The sequence below is a fragment of the Octopus bimaculoides genome, chromosome 1 (genome assembly GCF_046866305.1).
Source record: "Octopus bimaculoides isolate indiv1 chromosome 1, ASM4686630v1, whole genome shotgun sequence".
Classification (NCBI taxonomy): domain Eukaryota; kingdom Metazoa; phylum Mollusca; class Cephalopoda; order Octopoda; family Octopodidae; genus Octopus; species Octopus bimaculoides.
In genome coordinates, this window is record NC_142928.1 from 58,474,913 (window position 1) to 58,498,942 (window position 24,030).

Below are 24,030 nucleotides of genomic sequence, written 5' to 3' on the forward strand. Positions count from 1 at the left end.
CTCAAACACTATATCAACTCCTTAGAAAACTGACTTCAGTCAAACTAAAAATAGCATCTAGTAAGTCTTCTCTTTATAAAAGTAACAAAGGAATACTAGATATAACAAATTTTCATATACAATACAGCAACTCATCGAAGAGAGAGGGGAGCGGGGAGGAAGAAAGAAAGAGAAAACAGAGAAAGAAAAAGAGATGAGAGAAAGCAACAACAATACTAAGGACTTCCTGCAATACTCAACAATAATCACAGCATACATAGAGGATATAGTGAAAAAAAAGCATAAATGAAATCAGTTCATGAACACTCCAGCCTCTCAGCCAGATACATACTATCACTTCTCTCTTTTCCTTTTCTATTGCTAAAACAGTAGCCTCACCTGCTCAGACTTGACTGATCTGATGCTGCTTCTACTCGGGCACTTCTGAATCATTTACCACCCTTATAGTGTCCACTCCCCACCCATTCCAGATCCCTCACTAACCACTATGATCAGTCCGTTTTCATTGGCTCATTGGCTCATTGGCTCATTGGCTCCATGGGTTTTCTGCAGCTATCGATTTGCAATAATTCAAGTACATATATTGCATTGACTACACCAGTCTTGAAGAATCTATGAAGTCTGTAAATACAACCCTTACTCTCCACTAAATCAATAATAATAATAAAAAGGTACTCTGACAGGCCCACATTTTTCTGAGACAAAGAAAGAAGACAAACATATTAAATCCATCACAGATTATGCTGCTACTATCTCTCCATGCAAAATCATAACATATCAAGAACATAAAACAGCACATTTTGCATCATCATAGTCTACACACAGACTGTATCCATTCAGTATGATCTATACAGTGAAACACAAAACACAAAGAAATAAAGACTACCTGAATATTTGAGAAGGAAAGTATCTTGTCACAGCAAGCTCCAACTCACACAGTCCCTCTCATTATATATTAAATGGTCTTCAAATATGCAAAAATATCTACAATACCATCCCAAGAATAATATTCTTCCAACTTGATTCAAACAAACACAAAAATAATTGCATCAATAAGCTCTAAACATTGTTGAAGAAGGGCAACTGTTGCATACTGAAAATGTCTACCTTGTGCATCTCTAATATGGCCTCAATGAAGGAGTCTCCAAGTAGTTACTCTATCAGCTATAACTGAAAGTCAAATTTCTAAATATTGCTTTACTGCCTTAAGAGTGGATAAATACCCCAGCTAAAGTAATTTTGAACATCCCAGGAAAGCTGGAACAGTCACATTGCTGGTTAAACAATAGATGTTTATCACAGATATATTTTTTCAACACATGTGAATGCCATCAGAAAGCAATAACTCTGTATGATATAAGCTCTGATCCATGAAAAAAGAAGTGCTTTCCAAATTACTCACACAAATGCGATCAAACAATATCATTTACAAAAATTCTACATAAATACACTAGATTTCACAAATAATCACAAAAGCATAATGTACTGTTATTCCTAATGTCAGAACTCCACTTGATACAATTTAAGAATATTGATACTTTAAATACATAAGTAGATCTTATAAACACAAACCAAAACATGAAAAATATTTTAATAGAAAATTAAAAAATATCTTTATGGAGCTAAAAAATATCATGCACAAATTCCATGTTGCAATAATTAAGAAAAAAATTTTCCCTTACAAGAGACCACATATCCATGAGAATAGACCAAAGAGATTGGACAGACCTTATCACAAGGGAGAAGGCCTCATAACATACATTAAAAAAAAAACATGATGCAACCATGTATCCATGTGTTTGTTTGAATCAAGTTGGAAGAATATTATTCTTGGCATGGTATTGTAGATATTTCTACATATTTGAAGATCATTTAATATATAATGAGAGGGACAGTGTGAGTTGCAGCTTGCTGTAACAAGATAATTTCCTTCTCAAATATTCAGGTAGTCTTTATTTCTTTGTGTTTTGTATTTCACTGTATAGATCATACTGAATGGATACATGGTTGCAAAAGTGATATTCAAAATGTAATAGGACATTCAACACACTAGAAATGTAGACAGTCATCATCATAATCATTTAATGTCTGTTTTCCATGCAGGCATGAACAGTTTGACCAGAACTGGCAAGCTGGAGAGATGTACCAAGCTCCAGTCTGATTTGACTTGGTTTCTATAGCTGGACACCCTTCCTAATGCCAACCACTTTACAGAGTATGATGGGTGCTTTCTACAAAGCACATTAACATATATCACATCTCATCAGCCATTCCACCAGGTTACACATCTTAACTACAACATCGTAACACTCTCATAAACAGTATAATTGAAGAATATCTTAATGCACATAACTTATTCTGGTTTTCTGAAAATATTAATAATAATTTGAGAAGCAGTAACATCACAAATTATCTCCACATCCAAAACAGGTGACACACTGCACCAAGCCAACTACCATGATTCTTCAACAGACATCACTTCCTGCTCCACACACCTAACCACCACTAACACTTGGCAAACAATCCTGTTACCCTGAGACTACCTGCCACATATCACAACACACACATGCACATGCACACACATCAAAGAGCAAAGAGAAAACACTTTTTACAAACTAAAAAAAAATTTTAAATACCAGTGGAACCAGTTCCACCAGGAAATAGAATCAAAACTTTCAGAATTCAATAACACCAGACCACAAACACCAATTCAGTGAATTATAAATGCTTCTATAAAGCATATTTCACAAGGCAACATAAAAAATAAAACCTCCAGTTATTCAACAAAAAAATAACCATCTCCATAAAAAGTAGGGTCAACTTCAAATTCTATACCCATATTGCACACAAAAGAAATAAAATTCAGCATTAAATAGCTAAAAAAGAAAATAATAAAAAAAAGTAACCATAAAAATACAAAAAGAAACAAACTAGTAAACATTTGTATTTAACAAACCACAAAACAACTGGTAGAATACTATATAGAGTAATTAGCATCATCAACAACAATGACTACATCACACTCCATGTTACTCAAATACCTTTAGGCTTTGTAAAATCACAAACAAACCATCTAAAATACCTAGGGCCTGAAGAAATCAATGCATTCATCAACAATTACAACTACTTGTACTAACACTGTTAAATTATGGAAAAATGAAAGCCAGGCAAAAATCATTGTTCTAAAGCTCAACACAATTTTAAAAAGCCCAACCCTTACATCTCTCTCTCTCTCTCTCTCTCTCTCTCTCTCTCTCTCTCTCTCTCTCTCTCTCTCTCTCTCTCTCTTTCTCTCTAAATCACAACGTTTGACCACTACATTCCCATGTACCTAGCAGAAAAGATACTTGATGGTTGCAACAACAATAACAAAAGAAAAACAATTATTCCTGCATACACCATTCTAACTACTAAAGACATACGTAAAATCTTTCACCCATTGCCTTCTAGCTACCTATACACAAAATACTCAACAATTCCTTAAGAAACAAATCAAAACACTGGGTAATAAATTACCACACATATATAAATCACAAAAACAACATGTCTAAAGCTTGTAATTTCTCAAATGGTGTATCACTCATTTCAGCCTATACAATCTTTCTGCACTGCCTTAAACATACACACAGCTTGAAATACAGATGACAACACACTCACACTCAGCTACTTTTCCTCCTAACACAACTGCACAACTTGAAATCCACATCAGTCACATAAGTGGGCTGGCTACACTCCTAGCAGAGGCCTTGGATCATGGTCTCACTTAGCTTGCTGGGTCTTCTCACGCACAGCATACTTCCAAAGGTCTTGGTCACAAGTCATTGCCTCGGTGAGGCCTAATGTTCGAAGGTTGTGCTTCACCACCTCATCCCATGTCTTCCTGGGTCTACCTCTTCCACAGGTTCCCTCAACTGCTAGGGTGTGGCACATTTTCACATAGCTATCCTCATCCATATGTGACACATGACCATACCAGTGCAGTAATCTCTCTTGCACACCACAACTGATGCTTCTTAGGTTCAACTTTTCTCTCAAGGTACTTTCAATCTGTCGAGTATGCACACTGACATTACACATCCAGCAGAGCATACTAGCTTCATACCTTGCGAGTTTATGCATGTCCTCAGCAGTCACGGCCCTTGTTTCACTGCCATGTAGCATGGCTGTTTGTATACATGCATCATACAGTCTGCCTTTTACTCTGAGTGAGAGGCCCTTTGTCACCAGCAGAGGTAAGAGCTCTCTGAACTTTGCCCAGGCTATTCTTATTCTAGCAGCTACACTTTCAGCGCACCCTCCCCACTACTAACTTGGTCACCTAGATAGCGGCAGCTATCAACTACGTCTAGTTCTTCTCCCTGGAATGTGGCAGAAGTTGTTTTCTGCACATTTTCAGTGTTTATTGCTCCTGAACATTTGCCACATACAAAAACTAACTTCCTAGTTAACCTTCCTTTGATATTGCTGCACCTCTTATGTGTCCATAGCTTACACTGGGTACATCTTATAGAGTTTCTACCTACGCCTTTTCTACAGATCGATCAGGGCCATCTACCTGAAGGGGTTTGTGTTTTGTTTACCTTCCTACTTATTAGGATTTTGGTTTTAGCTAGGTTGACTCTAAGACCCTTCGATTCTAGTCCTTACTTCCATACCTGAAACTTCTCCTCTAGTTCTGATAGTGACTCAGCAATTAGTGCAAGGTCATCAGCATAGAGGAGCTCCCAGGGGCATCCTGTCATGAATTTCTGTGTTATTACCTGGAGGACTATGATAAATAGGAGGGGGCTGAGGACTGAACCTTGGTGAACCCCTACCTCTACCTGGAATTCTTCACGGTACTCGTTGCCAACCCTCATCTTACTGACAGCGTCTCTGTACATGGCTCGCACAGCTCTCACTAACCATTCTTCTATCCCTAGTTTCCTCATTGACCACCAGATAAGGGAGCGGGAGACCCTGTCAAAGGCTTTCTCCACGTCAACGAAAGTCAGGTACAGAGGTTTATCTTTGGCTAGGTATTTCTCCTGCAGCTGTCTTACTAGAAATATAGCATCAGTGGTGCTTTTCCCTAGAACGAACCCAAACTGCATCTCATCTAAACTGACTTTCTCCCTAATTAGTTGGGCTATGACCTTCTCCGTGACTTTCATTGCCTGATCTAACAACTTGATATCTCTAATTATTTCTATCTAAAGCATCACCGTTACCTTTGTAGCAGTTGACTATGGTACTGCTGCACCAGTCATTGGGTATGACTCCTTCGTGTATCACCTGGTTAACAATACGGGTGACTAGGCTATAGCCTACACTGCCAGATATTTTGAGCATCTCTACAGTGATTCCTGATGGGCTGGGGGCTTTCCCTGTCTTCATACTCTTAATTGCTTTATCTACCATGGTACTGTCAACTCGGATAGCTGGTCCCTCTGTTGGATTGACATTCGGCAGACTCTCTTACCCCCATTCAGTCTCTTTATTGAGCAACCTTTTGCAGTGGTGTCTCTAAACCTCTTTCTTTGCAGCCTCGTTTAGTGCAAGTGTACCATCATCCATGCGAACACATTTCTCTCCCACAACATCACGATTCTCTCTCACACACTGTCTTGAGTGATATGCAAATAATCCATTAAAGCCATTGTGGGCTATACCTGTCCTACTATTACCCCAATGTCTCCACAACTCATCACTATAAAATACAAACGGCACATTGTGCAACATTGCAGGTTGTACTCAGATCACACTCATAAACAGCCTACTCAACAAAACAAAAAAAATACTAAAAATATAAAAAACTGCGTAAGTATTCAAGGAGCACAATTTGTTGTCATGAGCTTCAATAAGCACAGCCCTTGTTACTATAAAAAAAAACACCCCCTATTATCAAAACATAATATTTCAGGGCATTACTATAACAAATTCCTAAAAATACAATCTCTCTTGCTTCTACCAGATAAGCAACAAAAACTCATTCAAACAGAAATAATTGCAACATCAATAACCCCACAAAGTCTGTACTAACTTTTACATTACTAATAATAAATCCAGATAAGTAGCAACTGTTGCACTCTGAATAACTCCACTTTGCTGGCATCAACTATAGCCACTGCAAAAATCTACAGGATGCAGAAACAGGTTGGATAGTGAGTGGATAGAGTACATGTTCATATTGTCACATTACACCCTATATGATTCATTATTATATGTCAGAGTGTGCACTATGGTTATTAGCAAGATGGAGGCATGATATAATTAGAGCATCAGATCCATGGGTCATGCATAGTTATTTAACTGCCTAGCTGTGTATCATAAGACTGCTGAATAAAAGCTGACCTGTGGGTTACATAGTAACAAGGATATAGAAACAGACTAGACAACGACAGAATAGCAACAAGGCCAACCTGTTAAATTATATCATAGTAAACAACTGTATGTTGGATAAATAATGTAATCCTCAACCAGATAGAGATATCATCTATTTAGAGTGTTGGATCTATGGACTGCAACTAGCATTTCAACTAACTACCTCTGTGTTGTAAACCTACTAACTCAAGGTTCACTGGACCTATACAACAACAGTAAAATGGTGAAGAAAAAGGAAAAAGTTAAAACTAAAGAGATTGCAATTCCTGAGGGTTTGAATATTTTAATGCACTTAATGATATTTACCATCTCAAATCTAAGGCAATGGTAATATTTTGTGGGGCATTGGCATGGGTATGAGCACAGCTGTGGGTATGGGTACAGGTATGACTATGTGAAGTTTATTTCTTAACCACATGGATTTGGGTTCAGTCCCACTACACGATAACTTGCACAAATTTTCTACTATAGTTCCAAGCCAACCAAAGCCTTGTGAGTAAATCTTGGCAGATGGAAACTGAAAGAAGCCTGTTGTATAAATATGTGTTTCTCTGTGTGTATGTTACTGTCTCCTTGCCTTGTCATCACATGATAGTTGTGAGAGTCACCATTATGCACCTGGTGTTCTTCATTTCCCCTCATGGGAAAATATTAACTTACTTGGAAACAGAAAAGGGTTGACAACAGGAAGAGAATCTGGCTGTAGAAAATCTGTCTCAACAAATTCTGTCCAACCCATGCAAGCCTGGAAAAATGGATGTTAAAACAACGATGATGATGATAATAATTGAAGCAGACTCTCACCATCCGTGTAGTGTCTCACTTTTTCCAGATAAATATGTTGCAAATCTTTTCTATCCAGAATTGCAACATTCTGGAACTTTCTCTCTGCCCATCTCATTGCAGTTGTTGTTTAGCTCTAGTTCAGCACTGGCTGAGTAGACCTATGACCGAAGGTATTCCAACGATGACCAAACTCTCTTTTTTTTTAGTTATAGTGTATTTAAGATTGCATTATCCAGTAACCCCTTATTGCAAAATTGTAGGTTGTAATTTGAAGGAGATTTCACTGCTATTTCTAGCAAGGTAAGCAATTATTTAGAGATGCCTTAGCAGGTTTTAAGCATACTTTTTCAAACTAAACATCAACATCTCTAGTAACTGAAGGACTCATAAGTTAAATGTGAATGCTACACCTTCTATTCAGAATAAATAAATAGAATGTGAATCTATCGCTATACTAGATGTCCCCAAACTATAACTATGTACTCTATGTAAATAACTTTCCTTGCAAGCTCAAACTAGAGATAATTACGTCCATAGAATATTTACAGTTTGTATGTGAATGACTTAGTCTGGAGAAACATTGCAGTAAATAGTTAATGATTTGTCTTTTATCCTCAGGTTATTTCTGATTTATAATTACTACTTTAGTATTAAACATAGTTAATGTGATGCTTCAATGACAGCATATTCAGTTTCTCACAGGATACATCTTTTATATGTAATACATCAATCAACTAATTGACTTTGATATAGTATTTATAGATTTAGACAACTTTCTTGTGTTTTATATTTCCAGCTAGACAGATGGATGTTAGTTACAACAGTATACTATATTCTAGTTAAACATATGCAATAGTTTATAGAAGATGTAAACAAAACTGGCAACTGAATTCTTTATTCATCAACACAAATAATAAATAGAACATTTCTAATATTTGGTAAGGAAGGTGAGTGCTGATCGGGTGAGGGTCAGTCTATTTTAATAGATTTCTTAATAGACCATATCACTGGATAAATGTAATATCAGGAATTAAATAATTCAATCGATTTAAATATTTTGTATTTTATATAAACATTTAAAAGAAAATATTTTGTATATTTCAGTTTAACTAATTTAAGATGAAATCTAAAGCTTAAAATTAAAAAAAATTTTTTATTTAAAATTATAAATGAGTATGCTATAACTCCCTTGTATCCATTAAAAACAAAAAAAAAAGACAAAAACTTACAGTCAAGTTTTTCGTCCAAGGATCCTCGGGAAGTGATGGAGAGAGCTCGAATGAACTCATTGAAAGTAATAAATCCATCCTGCAATGAAGTTCAGACAATAGAAAAAAAATCATGAATTTTAATGCTCAGGTTTGGAGGAATTATATCAAATGAGAAAATATATCAAATATATAGGTTTGAGAAGTTTCCGCTTTAAAGATTAAATCTTATAAAAGCCCTAAAATCCATTCAATAAGTACTTTTCTTCTTATTTTTCATTTTATGGACTTAAACTCAAGTTTACTGGCAAGAAAATTATTTACTTTGATTGTGGTACCACAACAAGGCCATGGTTTACTCTACCACCTGCTCCTTGAATTAACTCTGTTGCAACTATTTCTTCTACAATCACATTTCTGCCCACATTGACCTGTACATCATCAGGTTAGGTATTAGCCACATTAGTCCCATCAATACAGGAAATATTCAATCAATATATATGATTAAGCTTTATCTTTTTTAATTCATTTTTTATTTCCTTAAACTATAAAACACATATCTGTCAAATGTATTACAAGATAGTAAACAAGCAAAATTCAATTATATTTAAAATCACTGTTTTGATTAACCCATTAGTGCCCATGGTCTTTTTTTAGGACCAGAAGGACAATCCATCATATTTCTGCAACATTTGTATTTTTCTGAGATATCTTTAGTTAGTTATCAAGACTGGAGTGTCTTTCAAATATTGTAATAAAAGTTTTTTTATATATTTAGTATCAGATAAAGTTATATAAAAAAAGATTTTTGGTTATAAATTAAATAAAAAAAATTGGGCACTAAATGGCAAACGAATTTTCGAAACTCTTTGTTTGTGTTTAATATACTAACATGTTTTCAAATATGCTGATTTATACCATGGAATTTCTAAAGGTCTTGCGAGTTAGTTATAAATGTTTAAAGAAAACCTTTAAGCAAAGCAGGTGAAAAGTTAGGCAAAATACGATGTACATAAGTAAAAAAACAAAGACAAGATATTGTATTACCTTATTATTGACAAGCCATTCTGACCTATCATATATTTTGGGAAAGATTCCCCCTTTCAGCTATAACAAAAAGTATTAAACAACCTATGTAAGATAATACAGTATCATGTCTTAGTTCTTATTTATTGGTATCACCTTACATATTTTGCTTAAATTCTCACCCTCATTGCTTAAAAGGTTATTTCTTAAATATATCGTTTACTCATTGCAATGCTTCAAACAAATTGCGATACCCTTTTAAAGCATTGGAATGTCATTAAAATGAAATTCTAGAATTCAAATTTGATGAAGTAAAATTATTCCAATAAACTAAAACAGAATAAGGAATTCTTTCTTTAAAATAAAGTTCTTTTCTGTAAAAAAAGAAAAAAATATTCAACTTCACTTAGTATGTTATTTGGCATTTGTTCCAGAACTAGAGGGATGAATGATGCTGGCAGTAAGATTTGAACTCAAAACTGTAAAATAAAATAGAGTAGCTACCAACATTTTGCACTCACTGCAATATACAAAGCCTTGATAAAATAATGGTTTCATTTCAGCATCCCAATAGCAATATATTTAAGATACATATTCTTCAGATTCATATCATATATCTAAGCAAACCACACTTATTTCTAGTCTGTACAGCCCCTGAATATAGAGAATTATGGTATTATCACTATGCATAATACAGGTTTTTATATACAGAAAGAAATTCAGAATTATCAATACAGTCAGTCACTTTCAGTGTATCTATAGAATTCAGCTGCTAAAATAACATTGTGAGTTTATCAACAGACACAAAATCATCTGAATAGCAAAACTTATCTTCTACCTTCCTTGATCATTGGTGATCTAGCCTTGGGCATGAAATTTATAAGCTGGATGTACTACCATCCTGTCATGAATGCCATTATTCTACTTCTTGTTAGTTTAATCACTACAAGAGAGAGACGTCATATTAAGACGTTAATATAAAGAAAGATGTCATCTTTATCTCTTGCAGCAATGACAGGAATCACACAAGATATGTTCAAATATATTCAGCTAGCTCAAATAGTCAAATAACTGAATGAAACAATCTATGCAAGAAACATTAGGTGGAAAATTAATTTCATAATACACAAATCTTTAGTAAAAGATATTGAGTAATAAAAAGAACTAAATTTAGAATATAGTATTGTGAAGATAGTTCGTCTATTTATCTTCCTATCTATATCTGTAAATTTCAACTATATATGTCATTTAACATTTGCTGGCATGGGTTGGAGAGTTTGACAGGATTTGACAGGTTAGAGGACTACATTATGCACCAATGTCTGCTTTAACATGGCTTCTGTAGTTACTCTTCTTAATGCCAACTACTTTAAAAAGTATAGTGGGTGCTTTTCTTGTTGCACCAACACTGGTGAGGTTGGCTCACAACTTGCAAATCTCCAATAAAAGAACTTCTGTAACTGAAAGAAACTAGTAGGAAGAGAATGGGTAGTAGAGTAGAAAATAACAAAGTAGACACTATTAGAGGAGAGAGTATGAATAGGAGAGGGAACAAATTAGTGTCAGGGTTAGTGAGAAAGGGTAAGATAGGGTGCTAAGGGTGATAAAATGGGTTGTGTAGGAGGTTCCAGGACCATCCTACACTATAATGACAAGTATGAATGGAAGTTGTGAGGAAAAGGGAACTTGAAAGATATAGAGCGGATGGTGAGGATCTGGAGAGAGCCAGCAAAGGATGAGAGATGTGGGGTTTATGGGGGAAAGTCAGAAATGAATAGATAAGAGGGTCTTGGGGTCATGGGGGAAGCTAAAGGAGAGAGAGTAAAAGAAAATGAGGCAGAGAGTGGGGGAGCAATGAGTGAACACAGCAAGAACAGGGAGAAAAGAAGCTGGAGGGTAACATAGAAGTGGGAGGGAGTAGAGGGTGAAAGTAGTGAGGTAACAAGAGGATGGAGGGAGGAGAGCACCATACAGGTGGAGTGAGAGCAGAAGATGAAAGTAGTGAAAGCATTCTCAGGAAGAAAGGCTGAGGAGAGAAGACAGTAAATGAGAGGTAGGGGAAGAGCAGTAAGTAAATTGCAGCAAGGGCATCCGAGCCATCAACATTCCTCTTCTAAGCATTCTTTCCACCATGCTTGCCTGAGAGATCGGGTTTTTTTCTCAGAATTGTTGTTATTCATCTTTTAAATTCTTTTTGTGAGGTTCAATTTCTTGTGATCAGTTTTCACAGTTTCATTCCATGTCTTTCTAGGATTTCCTTTTCCACAGGCACCAGTTACTTTGATTACCCAGCACTGTTTTATGCTGCTGTTCTCTTCTATACACATCACTTGCCCGTATCAATGGAGTTTTCTCTCCTGCAAACTACATCTGATAATTCATATACATAGCTTTTCTCTCATTTGTACTGTATCTTTCATGCACTTTGACATCATACATCCAGCAAAGCATTCTTGCTTCATTTCTTTCAATTCTTCACAGGTCTTCAGCATTCAAGCCTCAGGTTCACTGTCCTTTGCACACAAGCATCATGTAATATGCCCTTCACTCTGACAGCAAAGGTAGTAGAACCCTGAACTTTTTCTAACCCTTTCTTAACAAATACACACAAGTTGATATTTTAACTTCCCATTCATAATGTAAAATAATATCATTGAAAAGTATAAAGCAATCGCACTACACTTGTTTGAGATATTTCATTTTACACCTGATTGATTGAAATTAAGTTTGTGTATATAACTCTGAATTTAGGCTAACAATGGTAGAAGTAAACATCAGAGTAAACATTATAATCATCATTATCAATATCATGGATCGACAGAAATGGTAAAACATCAGACACAAATCCCTGTGGAATTCAATAGCAATGGTTATGTGTTGATTTCAAATCCAACCAATGTCAACTTTGTCCTTCATCTATTACTGGGATCAATTCAGTCATGTACTCTCCCAGAATTTGCAGTCTTGTAACAATGCTATAAAGTAATACTTCAATGGAATTTTTTTTTTTTTTTTTTTTTTTTTTTTTTTTTTGTGTTTTGTACTTTCAGCCATCTCAGCCTTATAAAAATGAGCTCCAAGTACTAACTGAATCAACTGAAATTATTATGCCAACTATTGACCTAGTGTCTACTTGAAAAACATCAGCACTAATTGTATCATTACACCAACAATGCAAAAGTTCCAATGCCTATTTAATGATTTTTCACTTATGTTGGTAATGACCCTGGAAAACGAACTGAAGGCCACCACTTCTATTTATCCTGGAAAACGAACTGAAGGCCACCACTTCTATTTATCCTACCCTTATTGTATTTATTAAAAAATAAGTAAACCTGAGAATATTATCATAACATTTGTAGCATATTGAACAAAATTCTTTACAATATTTAATTACACTCTATATTCTGAATTCAAATCTTCTGGAGGTTGATATTTCTTTTTGCTCTTTCAGGGGACAATAAAATAAGTACCAGTCAAATATGAGGTTAAATATTTAACCACCTCCTGTTTCTATTTCCACAGTTTGTGACTGTATTTACATCAGAAATCCCTAATATCTTTAATAAACCTTAGTTACATTTTGATAATGTCAACAGACTTATATTTAGAAATTTAGGTAAAACACAAGCAGTGATCAATTTTTATGTTCCCTGTCTTATTTATATCTAATCAGTGTTCAGGATATTGGTGTTTAGCAACAAGATATTTTGAAAAATAATTTGAGTTCTTTTCACAAACACATCTTTCAAACACGCAGATTATATTGGTTATATGCCATACTCAAGGGACTATACTACACAAATATAATATTTTGAGACTTAGAGACAAATCTCTTCAACTCAAGAATTTGTGAAGGACTTTGATGACAACTTTCTGCATATCCATTGATTGGTTCTCAATCCAATGTCCTTCAGTCTCTTAAACAGCTGTTATAATGCTGTAGCAAGTATTTCAATAACAGTCATACATTTGCCTTGCAAATCTCTGGATTTTCTCAGTTTTCTTGCCACATACAGTAGTTTGGCAGTACTTTTTAGTTCTTATCTCAATCACCACCACCATCATCATCATAGATGTTGTTGATGTTTTACATCAGCTTTTCCAAGCTGACATGTAGAATGAGTCAGTGTTTAATGTCTGGTTGCCTTTCTTGTTGCCATTTCTCAACATACAGGAACATGGTGTATATATTCTAAAACCAGGATACATTTGATACCATTATTGCCATTACCACTGAAATATCAGATTAAATAAGTTGTAGTACAGAATTGTATGCCTTTAGGTTTTGAGTTGAATTCCACTTTGTCTATAAAGGCAACCCTAATCCATCCCTAAAGTAAATACATATCCCTTAGCTGCCTTTAGTGGAGCCCATTCTGTTGCAAACCTCTGACTTGGGTATTTAGTCTGAGAATAGTTCCTCACTTCCTACAATAGTAATAACGCTTCCTTCACTGACTAAACCATAAAAAATAAATAAGCCACTTATAAATAAAGTAGGCCTCTTAAATATAATGTAGTTAACCGAATCAACAATAAATTTGTTAAATTTCTGGACCTGTTCGAAAATGAGAAATTATTATCATTATTATCATAACCATTGTTACCACCTCCACCACCATTACCATTACCACCCTCATTTCACCACTATCATCATTGCCACTATTACCTTTGTTACTATTATTGATATAACAATTAACTCACCACCACCTTTATCATTATCTCAATTACCATCAATATAATCAAGGAGATAATCTAGTAGAAATGGTTGAGTTTTGAATGAAATATTTAATGCGTTTATTACATCTTTTAATATCTTGAATACAAATCTTTAGGGAAATGGCTGACATTCAACTCTTTAGGGTTGATAAAATAAAAACCAATAATATATTAGGTTAATTCAATTTCCAACATCACTTTGAATAAATTTGTTAAAAATCATTGAAACAATTCTAACTAAATTTTGACTGAATATACCAGCCTAATATTGATATTGATCTCAATAACTATACACATCATCATCGTTTAACGTCTGCTTTCCATGCTAGCATGAGTTGGACGATTTGACTGAGGACTGGTGAAACTGGATGGCAACACCAGGCTCCAATCTGATTTGGCAGAGTTTCTACAGCTGGATGCCCTTCCTAACGCCAACCACTCAGAGAGTGTAGTGGGTGCTTTTACATGTCACCGGCATGAAGGCCAGTCAGGCAGTACTAACAATGGCACATATTTTATAAATTATGTCCTGATGTCATTTAAGACATTTTTATTATTATGATAAATTGAATATGTAGGCCTCCACTAAGAATTTCTTTTCTGGACTCTCTAACAATCAATCTTATTACAGGAAAGATTCTGATGAGAATTGCTGGGCATGTGTTTTCCTGAAAGTAGTCATTACTCTGGGTGCTTGGAGCAGAGCAAACTCTACTATAAGTATCCAAAGGATGAGAGATAATCTTAAACAGAGGTATGTGTTAGGCCAAACAAATCTACAATACAAATCTTTCTTTGTGTATATCACTTCATAAGAGAGATCTAACATGTTGAGGTCCATTTCTAACAAATTCTACCTAAGTTTTCTGCCATAAAAATCTCCCACTACTACCACCATTTGATACCACTCTGTTACAGAGAAGGCATCACCCATCCAATCCATTGTAAATATCCAAATTTATAAAATAACTTACTTGTTATTTATCTTATAGTCAGGAGAGAAGGCAGTGTCCATGAGCCATTCATTACAGAGCCTCCTATATTGGTGGGAGGTGGAGAAGAAGGTATCTTTAATCCCTCAGCATTTAAACTGGTCATATCTAGCCCAAATAATATCCCTATTTTATGATCAGACCAGACATATCCAGCCTCTCACACTTACCCTATGTTATCATTCTAAAAATATACAATCACATCAAAGTCTTACAGCTATGAGATAAGGCATAATTAATTCAAAATATTGTGAATAAATAAGCATTACATTTGACAGAGTCATCTGAATGCTAAAGGGTTAAAGCTTGTCTGAAACTCTTGCAACAAAGTGGACTCAGCCAAAAGCGCTGCACCCTGGGGATGATGTTAAATTGGAAAACAGATAAAGTTTATCACTCAAGTAGGCCATAGAATGATTTGAACTCAGAAATGTGAAGAATTGCAATAAATCTCACAGGCTATAAAGTGGTCGGAGTTAAGAAAGGCATCCAGTTATAAAAACCATGCCAAAGCAGACACTGGAGCTTGATGTTGTCCTTGGACACATCAGATCTTGTTAAACTGTTCAACCCATGCCAGTATAGAACATAGACATTAAATGATGATGATCCAGCTCTGCTTATCCACTACCATGATTGATGCTGTTTTATCTACTCTAGAAAGATGAAAGCAAAGTTGACCTTGGTGAATTTGAACTTAGAGTGCAGAAAACCATAACAAATACCATAAGGCTTTAAATCCAACACACTAACAACTCTGTCAATTTGTCGCATATTTTTACACATGTAACTGGCATATTTCTAAGAGAAACCAATTAAAAGGGTAATATTGGGGAAAATTTTTTTGCTTTTCATAAAATTATTCCATTGTATTATCAACAGCTTGTGTTTCTATACCAGATAAAGATAAAAATATAAAACATATTTAATTCAACATCAATGTATAATACCTCTTAATCTTTAATATATTGATTTTAAAGATTTATTTTAAAATAGGTTTCTAAATAATAAATATCTTCTACATTAATTTGAAAGAAGGCAGAGACAAATGGTGAGAGGGAAAGAAAAGTAGTGGCTGAAGCACATGAAGTAAAACAGGAAGGAAAAGAAGGGGTGGGAAGAAGAAATGGAGGGGTGAAAGCAGAAGGAAACAGAAGATAGTGGGGGAGAGAGGGAGAGAAAGAAAGAGAAGCAAGGAGGAATAAATAAATAGGTGAAAATAATTAGGGGACTGATGGTAGATTGTCAGAATCTTTAGCATGTCTAACAAAATACCTTGTGTTCAAATCTAGCCAAGATTTATTTTACCTTTCATTCTTTTGAGGGTAAATAGGTGCCAGTCAAGTACTGGCATCAATTTGATTGACTATAACTTATCCTCCAAAATTGAGGCCTTGTGTTTATGCTTGAAATCAATAATTGGAAGTGAATAATAAATGTTATATAACAAACTAAATTATAATTTAATAATTCATGAAGGAAAATATTATTAAAAAAATACTGAGATTAAAAGGAATTCCTCAGAGTATAGTCATCTAGAAGTTGGTTCTATAATATTAATTTCTTACATGACACAAAGTTATAGTAAATGGTGTGAGCAGTTCACCTATCTTTGCAATTATTACTCAACACAAGTTAGGCTTTGCTAGCCATTGCTGTTGTGTTGAAGAGCAGGCTACGTCAGTTGCTATATTTTGGAGACTTCCACACTGTAATAAAGGATGATTATACAAATTTACATTGTGAAATTGAAGATCCACCAAACCTAAAGGGGGCAGAGATTCCTAAAACAATATTGTAAGATGCATCTCAGTTGCAATTGCTTGATAGAATATAATAATGATAAAAATGAAATTATTGTATACAGTGCTCAGGTGCACTACAACTTGTCAAAAGTGCACATAAAGCATATGCAGTATTGTACAAATGTCTGGAAAGTGAACAGTGTAGGAGTCAGATAAATGCTTCCATGCCTCAATATATAACTGATATTTATTTATCAATCTAAAAGCAATGAAACTTGACCCTATCAGGATTTGAACACGGAACAAAGATATAAAGCAAAAAACTATTCCTGTCTGACACTACTGTTTCTTCCCACTTGTCTTTTAATTAGTTTTAAAACATTAATCATTCCACACATCAAGTAAGGTAATTTCTCTGATGGGAGCAGAGTCCTATCTGTTTTGCTGTTTACTAACACTTTAGTCTCTGCTAAGTTCACTTCAAAGCCCTTTCATTACTGGCATTCCTTCTATCCCTGAAATTTCTTCTCTTATCCTGCTATAGATATAACCATAAGAACAAGGTCATCAGCATATTGAAGTTCTCATGGGCACCCAATCTTAAACTCTTCTATCATGGCTTAGCAGCTTTGATAAATAGAAGGGAACTGAACACTGAATAAGAGTGGATCCGTGTACATACATGCATATTTTCACAAAGATAATATCTTCAGAAATCACAAGTAATTGTATGGTGCCCGTGTTTAACTTGAGTCTTCAATCCTAATAAACAAGCAAAAAATAAATCTCATCCAAGATAGGATGTCTGTTTACAGCAGGATTAACTTCCTTGAGAAACAAGGAAACATGTAAAATTGGTTTGAACTCACTAACGAAAATTTATCATTTAGCCGACTTTGTATTAAAAAAAATTAATCATAAAACAATCTGAATATTATATTTTACAGATATAATGGTTTTATTTCATGGTGGAGAAAAATGCATTCTCAATCCTTGATTTGAAAATCAGAGAACACCATGTAAATAGCTTGTTTGAATAACCTGTAAATATATTGTTAGATATTTTCCATCAGTATACAATTTTTAACTGCTATATTTGTGGAAGGACATTAATATATAGATATAACAGTAGGAATGAAGATAAAGACTCTCTAAGCACTTATATTCCAAAATGTAAGTTAACTCACCTTGTTATCATCAAAGACATTAAAAACAAAACTAGCAAATCTGCTGGGGTCTCCATGAGGGAAAAACTGTTGGTAGATTGCCTGGAATTCCTAAAAGTAAAAGAAGAAAAAATATATTAAAGAAATTTTAGATAAAATATCTTACAATAAAGTAAACATTAGAGTTAGACAGCCATAAATTTAAGGGGTTGACTTATACGATAACGTGGTAATAACTGCACATTATTATATCCTGTCATAACAGAAAACCTGTAACAGCTCACTTCACTCAGATTACAAATAGGTGTAACTCGTATCTTAAGGATGGAGTGGTTAGCAGTAGAAAAGGTATCCAGCAATCATATTGGCAACTGTATATTCAATAGATATCTATGGGGTTGTCCCAAAGATATAAAAATCAAGGTAAAAATCATCAGCAGCAGCAACACCAATCTAATTTCTATTAGTTCTTCCCAGTAAAAGTCAAATAAGCTTGCTCAAAGGTATTATTTTCCTGTTTCAATATTTTACATCATCCCACTTAATATTTTTTAACATTAAATTTTCCTCAAATTATCTTTCGGTTTTGTGTGTATGTGTGTGTGCGTGCGTGCGCACATGTAATGCCTCACCTCAGATTCTCAATTCCAGTTGGAGCCATAGGGGCACCATAATGACATATTACTAGTTTAAACTATGACTTAGTTGGTCATTATTTGAACTAGGTGGCACCCATGCCTCTCTTGGGCTGATCATAGCCAATTTCTTCCAGAAAGGGAAAGAGAGCTAAGCAAAATGTTGGGGAGAGGGGAAAAAAAAGTGAATTATACCCACTCCAACTCAGTACAAGATTATTACTTTACCAATCCCAAAAAGATGAAAGGCTAAGTTAACCTTGGCAGTATTTGAACTCAAAGCATAGAGAACAGGAATGAAAAACTGCAAGATACTGACAAAGTAGCAACCTGGCCAATTCACCTCATATAAATGGCAATTTTTTAATGGAGGTAAGATAATCAAAATGTACTTGGTTTCACATCCATAAAGCACTTAGCTTTATAAACGACTTGTCTGGTTCTAATGGCCAAGGGCATATAACCCCTTCAAATTTGAAGATGGATACAAAACCACTGGTCATTATGACTGGACATATATCTAACTTCATAAATATATGTACAGTCTGTTACAGTCTGTCAGATACCGGCCATGATGAATACCACAAGGTACTGAAAATACGTATTCGCCTTTATATATTTAATCCTTTATATTGAACACTCAATATTTCATATATTCAATAAGACATATTCCATATATTCAATAAGACATTCAATACTTCATTTCATTGTACCATCCATTTTTATATTATATATTATATATTCCATATTCTATATCCCACATTAATTTTACAAGAATATAAATAAAACATAAAAAACAGACAGAGTTGGAACTCTTTTAAATAAAATAATATATTCCTCTATACACGATCATACAAAACCCTTTTTTGTATTTATTTTTACTCACACACACACACACACACACATATATATATATATATCATCATCATCATCATCATCATCGTTTAACGTCCGCTTTCCATGCTAGCATGGGTTGGACGATTTGACTGAGGACTGGTGAAACCAGATGGCAACACCAGGCTCCAATCTAATTTGGCAGAGTTTCTACAGCTGGATGCCCTTCCTAACGCCAACCACTCAGAGAGTGTAGTGGGTGCTTTTACGTGTCACCCGCACGAAACGGCCACACTCGAAATGGTGTCTTTTATGTGCCACCCGCACAAGAGCCAGTCCAGGGGCACTGGCAATGATCTCGCACGAAAACCCTACCAGGCCAGTCAGGCGGTACTGGCAACGGTCACGCTCAGGATGGTACATCTTATGTGCCACCCGCACAAGAGCCAGTCCAGGGGCCCTGGCAACGATCTCACTTGGCTTGCCAGGTCTTCTCACGCACAGCACATTTCCAAAGGTCTCGGTCAGTAGTCATCGCCTCGGTGAGGCCCAATGTTCGAAGGTCTTGCCTCACCACCTCAGCCCAGGTCTTCCTAGGCCTACCTCTTCCATGGGTTCCCTCAACTGTCAGGGAGTGGCACTTTTTCACGCAGCTATCCTCATTCATTCTCACCACATGTCCAAACCAGCGCAATCGTCTCTCTTGCACACCACAACTGATGCTTCTTATGTTCAGCTTTTCTCTCAAGATACTTACACTCTGATGGGTATGCACATTGACATTACGCATCCAGCTGAGCATACTGGCTTCATTCCTTGCGAGCTTACGCATGTCCTCAGCAGTCACAGCCCATGTTTCACTGCCATGTAGCATGGCTGTTCGTACACATGCGTCATACAGTCTGCCTTTTACTCTGAGTGAGAGTCCCTTTGTCGCCAGCAGAGGTAAGAGCTCTCTAAACTTGGCCCAGGCTATTCTTATTCTAGCAGTTACACTTTCAGCGCACCCAGCACCACTACTAACTTGGTCACCCAGATAGCGGAAGCTATCGACTACCTCTAGTTTTTCTCCCTGGAATGAGATAGAAGTTGTTTCCTGTTTGTTTACAGTGTTTATTGCACCTGAACATCTGCCACATACAAAAACTAACTTCGTAGTTAATCTGCCTTTGATATAGCTGCACCTCTTATGTGTCCATAGCTTGCACCGGGTACATCTTATAGAGTTACTACCTACTCCTTTACTGCATACTGAGCAGGGCCATCTACCTGAAGGGGTTTGTGTTTTATCTACCTTCCTACTTATTAGGATTTTGGTTTTTGCTAGGTTGACTCTAAGGCCCTTCGATTCTAGTCCTTGCTTCCACACCTTAAACTTCTCCTCTAGTTCTGATAGTGACTCCGCAATTAGTGCAAGGTCATCAGCATAGAGGAGCTCCCAGGGGCAACCTGTCTTGAATTCCTCTGTGATCGCCTGGAGGACTATGATAAATAGGAGGGGGCTGAGGACGGAACCTTGGTGGACCCCTACCTCTACCCGGAATTCATTACTGTACTCATTTCCAACCCTCACCTTACTGACAGCATCTCTGTACATGGCTCGCACAGCTCTTACTAACCATTCTTCTATCCCAAGTTTCCTCATTGACCACCAGATAAGGGATCGGGGGACCCTGTCAAAGGCTTTCTCCATGTCAACGAAGGCCAGGTACAGAGGTTTATCCTTGGCTAGATATTTCTCCTGCAGCTGTCTCACTAGAAATATGGCATCAGTGGTGCTTTTACCTGGCACGAACCCAAACTGCATCTCATCTAAATTGATTCGCTCCCTAATTAGTTGGGCTATGACCCTCTCCGTAACTTTCATAACCTGATCTAACAGCTTGATGCCTCTGTAATTATTAGTATCTAAAGCGTCACCTTTACCTTTGTAGCAGTTTACTATGGTGCTGCTACACCAGTCATTGGGTATGACTCCTTCGTGTATCACCTGGTTCGTAATACGGGTGACTAGGCTGTAACCAACACTTCCAGATATTTTGAGCATCTCTGCAGTGATTCCTGATGGGCCGGGGGCTTTCCCTGTCTTCATACTCTTAATTGCTTTATCTACCCTGGTACTATCCAAAATCAGAATAAAATAGGACATTTAGTTTGTCTATTTACTATTACATAATTTTTGCATGCATTTCACAACAAATATCAGTATATCTAATACCTGATTGGAATTTAGATATACAAGGATTTATATGGAGTTCTGATCAATGGTTAACCATTATGCTATCTCATTTGAAAAAGCAATTATTCAATTCATGTACATATAATGTGCACGTGCACACCTATTTGTTAATCTATTATAGGCAGCATCTATATGACCACTCAACTTGGTAGAAACAACAGTCAAACCTTTCTTAAATCACACCCTACCATTTTAAAAAGGAAACCTAGTATATATGTAAACCTAACAATGATTGATTGTATTTCCCTGTCCCCTATAAATTTAAGAAGCTGTATCTGTACCATAAGAACAACAAAGAAATCACCAATATTAGTCAAACAATCTTTTCTATGAAATAGTCAAGAATGGATTATTAAAAACCATCTGCTTAAATTGTGTTACTGTAATTATATTTCAGCACTTTTAAGAATAGAGCTATTATACATGTAGAAGTTTTATGTTGTTGTTTAGCTCTAGGTTAACCTGGATCAAATTTGTAGCAAGGGCCAGAAAGGCTAAAAGGAACAGGGCAGAGTTATGCTCCCTCATTCTGTCATTGGTGGTGGCACTTTGATGGAACTTCTGCTAGAGAGGTATCAAAACCCTAGTCAGACATCCATTCTCTCTCTTTTTCTGTTTCCCTTTCTGGGCAGGCAGCTTGTCAACTGCCAACACAGCTAGGACCGCTAGCTCTCTTTTACTCCTGGCCATGACAACTACCATGCTATGTAGCTAGAGCAATGCTCGCTCTCTATTCTTTGAGCATGAACCTTTAATCTTCAATGACTACTGGCTTAATTACTACCCACACTGACTGATTAAATTCACTAATGAGGGAACAAACAGTTTGTACACCTTTTATATTATTTCGCAGGCACCTTTGTAAAACATGATGATATAAAACATGTTACACATAACCTTGTCTGAACATTGTTTGTCGCATACACATAAACACAGCACAACACTAAACAAATGAACCAGACTAATGCTTGGATCTATCCTAAAACTTGACCTATGATGACAGTGGGACCAGCTGTGACCATCCTTTTTTTATTTTTTAGGTATAATGTAACTAAGACTATGTTATTCAATGTGTTCTTATTTCCATTTCTTTTTTTTTTTAACTGTAGAGCCTGATATGGCTTCTATTTCTAGCAGGATGAACAACTGCATAGTGGGCTCCTTTGTTACTTTACCAGTTGGATTGTTTTATGTACAGTCAATGTTCTGTTAACAGGAATATCTTCAACATGTCCTCATAAACAAAATTTTAGATAACAGTAAACTTGTGATGCTTCATAAAATATTCTGCTCTGTGTCATTTGGATTCACTGCACAAACTACATAATTCCATAATATTCGCCTCTTTATTTCAGCTTTAACGTTGATTAGTAGTAACTGGAGTATTAAATTCAGCTTCAAATGGATTAATTTCAGAATCTAGAATTTGTTATTTCAAATACTGTTCTTATCTACAAATATAAAATCCTTTTACAACCTTTGTGTTATTTGTAAAAAAAATTTGCAGTGATTTTATTCAGATAAGCACTGAGTATTGCTTGTCCAGCCAAGTTATTCAAGAGAGCAATCCCAATGATTGGCAAGCTTCCTTTTGAAGCTAATCCAATAAAACTTTCAATATACATTGGTGATCCCTTAAACTTTTGTTAAAAGTTTAATAGGAAAAAATTTCATGACTAAGAAATAATTCAACAGACGAAATTGTTAGAGAAAGCATGATTGGCAGCTAAGAAAGCTGGTAATTCCCAACTATTTCAGGGAAACAATATCACAAACTATGATCTGTTTGTTAGTGTTGACTTGAGTTATCTTTTAATAGTACATAGACTGTCTTTTCTTGGGACAATTCCAGACAACTAGAGAAGTGTGCTTACATGAATTAAGTAATTTCCTGGCTTGGTGAAAAGCCATTTAGAAAGTGAGAGTTGACAAATCTAATGTGAACTCTATATTCTACAGCAAGTAACAAATAGATCAAACAATTTGGATACTTCTTCAAGCTATAATGCTTATTATCCAAGTTAGAATAATAGTTTTAAATATTCATCTTTTTGTCTATTGTAGATAGACAAACATATAGTTAGATAAAGAGAAGGAAAGTAAAAAGGTGAAGAAATGAAGAGAGGAAGAGATAAAGAGGTAAACAAATAAAGAGAGAAAGATAAAGAGGTGAAGGAATAAAGAGATAAACAGGTGAACAAATAAAGAAAGGAAGTGGTAAAGAAATAAAGAAAGGAAGTGACAAATAATAAAGATAATAATAATATTGAACTTATTGTATACAGTACTAAAGTGCACTACAACTCATCAGAAA

General features: G+C 35.6%; 1 protein-coding gene across 1 annotated transcript in view; it reads right to left on the bottom strand.

Annotated features, from left to right (window-relative positions):
• Positions 1-24,030, bottom strand: part of LOC106873006 (neuronal calcium sensor 1) — a 92,672-nt gene that overhangs the window by 14,008 nt on the left and 54,634 nt on the right. The window contains exons 4-5 of the mRNA XM_089353600.1: positions 18,030-18,119; positions 8,379-8,457 (exon numbers count right to left, since the gene is read on the bottom strand). Of these exons, the coding sequence (XP_089209726.1) occupies positions 8,379-8,457; positions 18,030-18,119 (169 nt within the window). The remainder of the gene's footprint in view (positions 1-8,378; positions 8,458-18,029; positions 18,120-24,030) is intronic.